The 10,663-nt window shown below is 46.4% G+C and overlaps 1 protein-coding gene across 1 annotated transcript; it reads right to left on the bottom strand.

Annotated features, from left to right (window-relative positions):
- Nucleotides 1-5,446: 5,446 nt before the first annotated feature.
- LOC138874616 (uncharacterized) lies at nt 5,447-6,477 on the bottom strand (the record flags this gene model as incomplete). The annotated part of the gene is made up of 2 exons (XM_070153383.1): nt 5,447-5,804; nt 6,212-6,477. Coding segments are annotated over 2 exons (624 nt in total), but the record flags the coding sequence as incomplete, so codon positions are not given.
- Nucleotides 6,478-10,663: the final 4,186 nt, after the last annotated feature.

The following is a 10,663-nucleotide window of genomic DNA, read 5'->3' as shown; positions in this document are numbered from 1 at the left end:
CTCTGAAACTGTGGAGGAGCACTAGCTACAGGTGGCGCCGAACTCCTCGAAAACTGTGGCCTGATGCGGCCTCTGAAGTCATCAGAATACCCTGCAAATCTCGCCCTCTTATGCTGGCCCCTATCCTGCTCCCTAACTGCCCTCTGCTGGCGCTTACGATCCTCTAGGGTCTGGGCATAAGCTTGAATACGGGAAATATCCATGCCCTCCACCAAGGAGGCTGTCGTACACTCATTTATCAGATGTGGTCCCAACCCATTCACGAACATATGCACCCTATCACTCATCTCGGCCACCATATGGGGAGCATACCTTGCCAAAGAATCAAACTGCATACTGTACTCTCGCACACTCATATTACCTTGTCTAAGGTTCAAGAACTTATCAGCTCTAGCTCGTCGTATCTCAACTGGCAAGTAGTGACGAAGAAAGGCCTCAGAAAATTCCTTCCACACAGCTGGAGGAGGGTTCGGACCCCTGGATCTCTCCCAACTATCATACCAGAGAACCGCTAAATCCCGTAGCCGATAAGAAGCCAACTCTACTGCCTCTGTATCACTAACATGCATAACCCGAAGTGTACGATGAACCTGGTCAATAAAAGTCTGTGGGTCCTCCTTGGGGTCTGATCCGGTAAACACTGGAGGGTCTAAATTAATAAAATCACGAACTCTTGTACTAACTGGTTTCTCAGCAGCACCTGTATTCTGCCTCTGATCCTGAGCAGCTACCAAGCTAGTCAATAACTGCAAAGCACTCCGCATATCCTGGTCTGGAGTGCCAGACGGAGGAACTGGAGGCGCTGGGTGCCTTCTAATATCCTCTGGAGGAGATGGAGTAGATGAGGTATGAGAGGGCATCTCACTTTGAGCCTCACTTTGTCCTGCTCTGACTTGGGGCACCTGACTGGTACCCTCTCCCGCTGCTGTATCAAGCCGTCTACTAATCGTTTGCTTCCTAGTCGAAGGCATCACTGAAAAAAACAAGGTGAATATTAGAGACGAACACTTACGACTCAACTCTACGCACGATCTAGATTCAGGAAGAAGGTAACAACCCTAGATGTCATGTAGCCTCCTGATTATAAATGTGGCGCGCTACACATCCATAATCAAGACTCTACTAGACACGGCTCATAGACAACCCCTAGGACAGACTTGCTCTGATACCAAGTTTGTCACGACCCAAACTGAAGGGCCATGACTAGCACCCGACCACACTTGCCGAGCACCAACGTACATTTCATCTAACCTTCATTATTATCTTTTAAGGCTGACGAGATCAATATAAATGGTAGACCTAGATCATGGACAACCAGCAATAAAATATGACGGCATGAACATACATAGCAGGGGATGACCAGACAATCAAGAAACTACGTATAAGGTATGAGCTACCACGCTACTATGAAAGACTATACAACAAAAACTAGCCGACAAGGCATACCAAACTATACATGAGCCGACACCTGTCTATGAGCCTCTAAAAGAACATAAGTGTTGCAACATAGCCGGAACAGGGCCCCGACATACCCATAATGTCTATAACAAAAATTGCATACCAAGACCAAGGCAAGTCCGGAGAAGGGATCTCGCCAATCACCGCTGAACTGGACAGTCTACTGTGGTGGGGGAGCTGCACCTGCCTGTCTATCAGGACCTGCAGCACGACATGCAGCATCCACAAATAAAAGGACGTCAGTACGAATAAAGTACTGAGTATGTAAGGCAAGGAACCATAAATACGATCAGTAATGTAAGCAAGGATAGAGAATATACAACCTGTAACATCTTAGTACCTCTGAGGGCTACTTACATGAAATGCATGATACATATGTATAAATACATAAACCTTTAAAGCATTCGCCTCTGTGGGCATCATTATCATCATATCGTACCCGGCCATAATAGGCTCGGTAGAATCGTACCCGGCCACGTGGAGCTCGGTAAAACCCAACTGATCAGTGGTTGCACAATAGGTGCCGTACCCGGCCAACTATAGCGTGGCTCGGTAGAGTAAAATAGATACATATATATAATGCATGCTCGACTCATGGAATCACATTCTAAACCTTTCGGAGTGACGTAAGGTTGGTATCCTCTGTACACGTTATTAGGACTAACTCTTCACTATGAACCTTATAAGAATCAGGAAGTACCAATAACATTGATAACATAAGAATAAGAGAAGCAACATTAACATCAATCGTTCCATAAGAGGGAAAACAATGTAAGTACTGCTAGCTTCTAAGAGTAGAGTATCTTTGGAAGCTCGTTCATTACATTATGTACAATCGGAGTCGTGCAAAAGAAGGAAAGGGATAGCCTCACATACCTTGTATATACTGCCCCAATCTCAAGCTATGCAATTGTCAAAACTCCTTAGTCTACAATAAGAGAAACGATACTATCGTTATCATTTAAGCGTCATAACTATTATGTATCGACCACAACCTATTTTACGATGAAACGGACAGCACCTCCCCTATATATATGACCTCACACCATTCAAAACAGTCACCAAACAGCCCAAACAACATCAATAATAAACATATTGAGCCTCCCAAAATAGTCCACACACAGCCTAATCACTCCATACATACGACGACCACCGTAGTCGTGTCAAACAACCTGGAAATGTTACGAATAACTATCAGCCCATAACCCTACATATATATGGTGTTTCTCCACACCCTTCCTCCTCCAAAACTCCACAAGATAGTAGTAAAATATGCAGCCCAACAACAACGCAAAACAGTCCACAAAACAATAACATTACTACCAAGCCTTTCGATATATATCTCACAAGTTCTAGCTTCAATGGCTTAGCCGCAACTTGGATAATCTTAAATACATATAGATTAAGAGGTTACTTACCTTTATACAGAAAGAACAACTCCAATTTTACCTTAAATTTCCAAGAAATATCCCTCCAATGCTGCCACAACAACAAAAAAATGAAACTAGCGATCAATTAGTGTTTTTCGGCACTAGAATCACTTTAGAAGGCTTGAAATCACCTAGGATTGATATTAAGAACATGAGGGAGTATTTACAGAACATAAACCCTTTAAAACAACCTCCCACACGAGCTGAAACGACACAAAAATGAGCAACAACAAGAAGAACAAGAGACTTACTAGCGCCACGGAATTCCCGACACTTGATTTGTGTTGTTTGCCCTTTTTTGGGTCTTGAATCTTGAGAGAACCTTGAGAGGATGTTCCTAGGGTTCTAAGGTCTGAAAATAGTGAAAAGAAATGACTTAAAACGGGTTGGAGGCATCCTATATAGGTCCAAATATCTTAAACTGACTTAGTGGTCCCCATAGAGAGGTGCTTGGCGCAGTCTCGCGAAAACGCTAATATCTCTCTACTCCGAGATCGTATCGATGAACGGTTTAATGCGATGGAAACTAGACTCATAGATCTTTAATTTGGTTAGTAGATAACCCCGTAATTCCTTGTAAATTATGAGAAAAGATTAGAAACATTTGACCTAATGTTTAAGTAAAATTATGAACCTAAGTTGCGACAACTTTTGTCGACTTTTGTTTCATAACTCGTTTGACTTCAAGACTTATGATACGGATATTATATGATTAAAATACCTTCATAAATGACCTCTTGAGTGTATTAAGCACCGCTAGATTACCTGAAAATTCGAGTTACAACATCCTTGATTCGTTTAACTTCTAATACTGGTTAATCACCCTTATACACTCTTGTATCACTTAAGACCAATAGGATTGACTTCTTATCATCTCAAAGATAATTCCTTCTTGGATTTATGTTAACTAATATATGGCATGAACTAACACATGTGGATATGGGTTGTAACACCCTCCCCCCCTTAGGAACATTCGTCCTCGAATGTAAGGGTTTAGGGGGAGTTTAAATCGAATGCTCCAAACTCAACTCACGCTTCTAGTATAGCTTTACCTTTTGATTCCACCACCAATCCGCTCGAATCTAGTCATAAGTTACTTAATCACATTAATAATTACTAAATGAATCATCCCCAATGCATGAAAAATAGATTTTTTCAAGGTTTTCCCCAAAAAGGTCAAAAATACCCCCGGACCCACGTGGTCGAAACTCGAGGTTCAGACCAAAACCCGATTACCCATTCCCCCATGAATCCCAATATATGATTTGTTTTTAAATCGGACCCCAAATTGAGGTCCAACTTCTCAATTTGTAGAAAACCTAGGTTCTACCCAAAACACCCAATTTTCCCCATGAAAATCTTTGATTTGAAGTTGAAATTATGTTAAAAGATGTTAAGGAATAAAGAAATTAAGTTAGAAATCACTTACCAATCGTTTTGGAGAAAAAAAGTTGTTTGGAAAATCGCCTCTTAGGTTTTGGGTTTTTGAAAAGTGAAAAATGACTGAGATTTTCCGAACTTGTATACCTTTCTGAGGACCTGGCGCGGACCGCACAAAAATGTGTTGCGGCCGCGCCGAGTGGGAGAAAAGTGGGGCTTCTCTGAACCCTTCCAGCGCGGACCGCACTATTTTGGTGCGCGGCCGTGCTGGTTAAGCTGAAACCCTAACCCTCAGACTCAACCACGCGGACCGCACAAAAATGCATCTCGGCCGCACGGCTCCAGTGCGGACCGCGCGGAAATGACCGCGGCCGTGCTGGTGTCTGCAACACCTGAACCTGCATTTTCTTAAGTCCAAGACCTCCCGGGCCCCATTCAAAACTCACCCGAGCCCTCGGGGCTCCAAACCAAACATGCACACAACCTTAAAAACATCTTACGGACTTACTCGTGCGATCAAATCGCCAAAATAACATCATATACATAGGATCAAGCCTCAAACACATGATTTTCTTTCTTCAACTTTCATAACTCAAACTCTCCATTTTTAGTCCGAAACACGTCATATGATGTCCGTTTTTAGCCAAACTTTACAGATAGTGCTTAACACATATTTAAGACTTGTACCGGGCATCAGAACCAAAATACGAACCCAATACCTATATTTTCTAACTCCTTTTTCATTTCAAATTTTCATATCAAATTTCAGAAAAACAATTTCTTTCAAAAATTCATTTCTCGGGCTTGGGACCTCAGAATTTGATTCCGGGCACACGCCCAAGCCCCATATTTTTCTACGGACCCTCCGGGACCGTCGAATCACAAGTCCGGGTCCGTTTACCCAAAATGTTGACCGAAGTCAACATTATGCATATTAATACCAAAGTTCATCAAATGTTTCACATAATTCACATATTCTAACATAAAAACTTTTCGGCTACGTGCCCGAACTGTGCACACTAATCGAGGAAACTAAAAGCGAGGTTTTTAAGGCCTCGAGAGCATGGAACAATGAAGAATTACGGTGATGACCCCTTGGGTCGTCACATTCTTCACCTCTAAAACAACCGTTCGTCCTCGAATGGACAAAAGAAAGAAGTACCTGAGTCGGAAAATAAATGAGGATAACGGCTCTGCATATCGGACTCGGACTCCCAGGTCGATGCCTCAGGAGGCTGGCCTCTCCACTGAACCCGCACCGAAGGAAAACTCTTCGACCTCAACTGTCGAACCTGCCGGTCTAGAATAGACACCGGCTCCTCCTCATATGACAGATCCTTGTCCAATTGGACAGTGCTGAAATCCAACACGTGCGATGGATCCCCGCGATACTTCCGGAGCATAGATACATGAAACACGGGATGCACAGCTGACAAGCTAGGTGGCAAGGCAAGTCTATAAGCCACCTCTCCCACACGATCAAGAATGTCAAATGGACCGATGAACCTAGGGCTGAGCTTTCCCTTCTTCCCAAATCTCATCACGCCCTTCATAGGCGATACACGGAGCAATACCCGCTCACCAACCATGAAAGCAACATCTTTGACCTTGTGGTCTGCATAACTCTTCTGTCTGGACTGAGCTGTATGAAGTCTATCCTGAATAATCCTGACCTTGTCCAAGGCTTCCTGAACCAGATCCGTACCCAATAATTGAGCCTCTCCCGGCTCAAACCATCCAACTGGAGACCGACATCGCCTACCATACAATGCCTCATACGGAGCCATCTGAATGCTGGACTGGTAGCTGTTGTTGTAGGCAAAGGCAAAAACTGGTCCCACGAGCCTCCAAAATCAATGACACAAGCTCGGAGCATGTCCTCAAGAATCTGAATAGTCCTCTCAGACTGACTGTCCGTTTGGGGATGAAATGTTGTACTCAACTCAACCTCGGTGCCCAACTCTTGCTGAATCGCTCTCCAGAAATGCGAGGTAAACTGTGTACCCCGATCCGAAATGATAGATAGTGGCACCCCATGAAGGCGAACAATCTCCCTGATATAAATCTCGGCTAACCTTTCGGACGAATAGGTGGCTACAACAGGAACAAAATGCGCTGACTTTGTCAGCCTATCAACAATGACCCAAACTGCATCAAACTTTTTCCGAATCATTGGAAGTCCAGTAACGAAATCCATCGTAATCCTCTCCCACTTCCACTCGGGAAGTGCAATCCTCTGAAATAGACCACCGGGTCTTTGATGCTCGTACTTAACTTGCTGACAATTCAAACACCGAGCCACATGCGCTACGATGTCTTTCTTCATCTTACGCCACCAATAGTGCTGCCTCAGATCCTGATACATCTTCGCGGCGCCCGGGTGAATAGAATACCGAGAACTGTGGGCCTCCGCTAAGATCAACTCTCGAATCCCATCAACATTGGGCACACAAACTCGCCCCTGCAATCTCAATACACCATCATCATCTAAGGTTACTTTCTTGGCACCTCCACGCTGCACCGTGTCTCTCAAGACACACAAATGGGGATCCTCAAACTGCCGCTCGCGGATACGCTCTAATAGTGAGGAACGAGCAACCGTGCAAGCTAACACTCTGCTAGGCTCAGAAATATCCAACCTCACAAGACGATTGGCCAAGGCCTGAACATCCAAAGCAAGCGATCTCTGGCTGACTGGAATATAAGCAAGACTACCCATGCTGGCGGACTTCCTGCTCAATGCATCGGCCACCACATTGGCCTTCCCCGGGTGGTATAAGATAGTAACATCATAATCCTTTAGCAACTCTAACCACCTCCTCTGCCTCAAATTCAACTCTTTCTGCTTGAACAGATACTGAAGACTCTTGTGATCAGTGTAAACCTCACACGTCACGCCATATAAGTAATGCCTCCAGATCTTCAAGGCATGAACAATGGCTGCCAACTCGAGATCATGAACCGGATAATTCTTCTCGTGGATCTTCAACTGCCTCGAAGCATAGGCAATGACTTTGCCTTCCTGCATCAACACTGCACCAATCCCAATACGAGACGCATCACAATAGACCGTATATGGCCCTAAACCTGTGGGCAAAACCAATACTGGTGCCGTAGTCAGAGCCGTCTTGAGCTTCTGAAATCTCACCTCACACTCGTCCGACCACCTGAACTGGACACCCTTCTGGGTCAATCTGGTCATAGGGGCTGCAATGGATGAAAACCCCTCCACGAACCGACGGTAGAAACCTGCTAACCCCAGGAAACTCCGAATATCCGTAGCTGAAGCTGGTCGAGGCCAGTTCTTGACTGCCTCTATCTTCTTCGGGTCTACCTGAATACCTGCTGCTGATACGACATGACCCAGGAATGCGACCGAACTCAACCAAAACTCGCACTTTGAGAACTTAACATACAACTGGCTATCCTTTAGGGTCTGAAGGACCACTCTGAGGTGCTGCTCATGCTTCTCCTGACTGCGGGAGTATATAAGAATATCATCAATGAAGACTATCACGAACAAGTCCAAATAAGGTCTGAACACTCGGTTTATCAACTCCATGAACACTACTGGGGCATTAGTCAATCCAAATGACATGACTAAAAACTCATAGTGCCTATACCGAGTGCGAAATGTTGTCTTAGGGACATCAGACGCCCTAATCCTCAGTTGATGATAACCAGATCTCAAATCTATCTTTGAGAACACCCTTGCACCCTGAAGCTGGTCGAATAAATCGTCGATCCTCGGCAGTGGATACTTATTCTTAATTGTAACCTTGTTCAATTACCGGTAATCGATGCACATTCTCATCGAACCATCCTTTTTCTTAACAAACAACACCGGCGCACCCCAAGGTGAAACACTGGGTCTAATGAAACCTTTCTCAAGCAAATCCTGCAGCTGTTCATTTAACTCTTTCAACTATGGCGGGGCCATACGATATGGCGGGATAGAAATGGGCTGAGTGCCCGGGGCCAAATCAATACAAAAGTCGATATCCCTGTCGGGCGGCATACCCGGCAAGTCTGAAGGGAAAACCTCAGGAAACTCCCGAACAATGGGCACAGAATCAATAGAAGGGGCCTCCACGCTAGAATCGCGAACATACGCCAAGTAGGCCAAACATCCCTTCTCGACCATACGTCGAGCTTTCACATATGAGATAACACTGCGGGTACAATGACCAGAAGTCCCTCTCCACTCTAAACGGGGTAAATCCGATAAGGCTATGGTTACGGTCTTGGCATGGCAATCCAAGATAGCATGGTACGGGGATAACCAATCCATCCCCAATATAACATCGAAGTCGACCATGTCCAAAAGCAACAAATCAGCACGGGTCTCAAGACCCCCAAACACTACGATACAAGAACGATGAACTTGGTCGACCACAATAGAATCACCCACCGGTGTTGACACATAAACAGGAATACTCAACGAGTCACTAGGCATAACCAAATAGGGTGCAAAATAGGACGACACATATGAATACGTAGATCCGGGATCAAATAGCACAGAAGCATCCCTATCACAGACCAGAATAGTACCTGTAATCACAGCATCTGATGACTCAGCCTCTGGCCTGGCTGGCAAAGCATAACAACGAGGCTGGGCCCCACATCCCTGAATCATATCCCTGGGACGATCTGCTGCTGGTTGACCCCTACTTCTAGCGGTCTGAGCTCCACCTCTAAGACCTCTACCTCCACCTCTATGTCCTCTACCCCCACCTCTAGCTGGTTGGGCAGGCTGTGGGGCAACTGGTGCCTGGATCATCGGGCGAGGACCCTGCTGCTGCGAGCTGCTGGAAGCTCGAGGGCAATATCTGGCAATGTGACTCACATCGCCGCAAGTATAATAAGCCCTCGGCTGCTGAGAATAACGAAGTGGTGGTGCACTGATAAGTGCTGATGGTGAACTGAAGAGCTGCTGGTCAGAATACTACGGCTGAGAAACACGACCACTTGGTGTACCATGAGAAGCCTGGAGAGCTGACTGAAAGGGTCTCGAAGGATGGCCTCTACCATAAGAATCCCTACCTCCAGACAAGGTACCACTGAACCTACCAGAATGACGGGGCCTCTTATCAGACCCATGACCACCTCCCCGAGCAAGTGCCATCTCTATCCGGCGGGCACCATCTGCCGCCTCCTGAAATGAAATCTCACTACCGCCACTCATGGCCATCTGAACACGGATCGGCTGGGCCAACCCATCAATAAGCCTCCGCACCCTCTCTCTATCGGTGGGGAGTATCACAATGGCATTACGAGCAAGATCAATGAACCGGGTCTCATACTGGGTGACCGTCATAGGACCCTGCTGGAGACGCTCAAACTGCCTGCGAAGAGCATCTCGCTGAGTAACTGGAAGAAACTTCCCCAGAAATAACTCTGAAAACTGATCCCAGGTCAATGATGGCGACCCTGCTGGCCTGGCTAAACAGAAATCCCTCCACCAAGTCTTGGCGGATCCTGCCAGGCGAAAAGTGGCGAAGTCAACCCCATTGGTCTCTACAATGCCCATAGTCCGTAGAACCTCATGACAGCTGAATATGAAATCCTGAGCATCCTCTGAGGGAGTGCCACTATATGTAGTAGTCAAGAGCTTGGTGAAACGATCAAGCCTCCACAAAGCATCCGCGGACATAGCCGCACCATCGCTGGACTGAGCCGCAATACCTGGCTGGGCTGCCACAGCTGGCTGAACTGCTGGAACCTGAGCCTGAGGAGCTACCGGCTCTGGAGTACGAGTATCGGAAGTCTGAACTCCTCCCCCAGCCTGAGATGTGGCTGGAGCTACAGGAAGCAAACCCGCTCTAGAAATGCCCTCCATAAAGCCTACAAGTCGGACCAAAGCGTCCTGAAGCACTGGAGTGGCTATGAAACCCTCTGGGACCTGAGCTGGGCACACTGGAACAGCTGGGGCTGGAACCCCTTCGTCGTAGTCAATATGAGGCTCCACCTCTAGGACTGCCGCTCGGGCCTGAGCTCTGGCCCGGCCTCTGCCTCTGGCACGGCCTCGCCCTCTGCCCCTAATAGAAGTTGCTGGTGGGGGCTCGAGCTGCTGCGCGGTAGAAGAGGAAGCACGTGTTCTTGCCATCTGCGAAGGAACAGAGTGGGAGAACAATTAGTACTTGAGAAACAGAATCGCACGACAAGAATGAACAAGGTGAAATTTTCCTAACTCAGTAGCCTCTACGGGATAAATACAGACGTCTCTGTACCGATCCCTCAGACTCTACTGAGCTTGTCCGTGAGTTGTGAGACCTAAGTAACCTAGTGCTCTGATACCAACTTGTCACGACCCGGATTTCCCACCATCGGGTGTCGTGATGGCGCCTACTATCGGAGCTAGGCAAGCCAAATATTTAAAACACCTTTCCTGCTTT

The sequence above is a fragment of the Nicotiana sylvestris genome, chromosome 8 (genome assembly GCF_000393655.2).
Source record: "Nicotiana sylvestris chromosome 8, ASM39365v2, whole genome shotgun sequence".
Lineage (NCBI taxonomy): Eukaryota > Viridiplantae > Streptophyta > Magnoliopsida > Solanales > Solanaceae > Nicotiana > Nicotiana sylvestris.
This window is presented reverse-complemented; position numbering and strand designations above follow the sequence as displayed.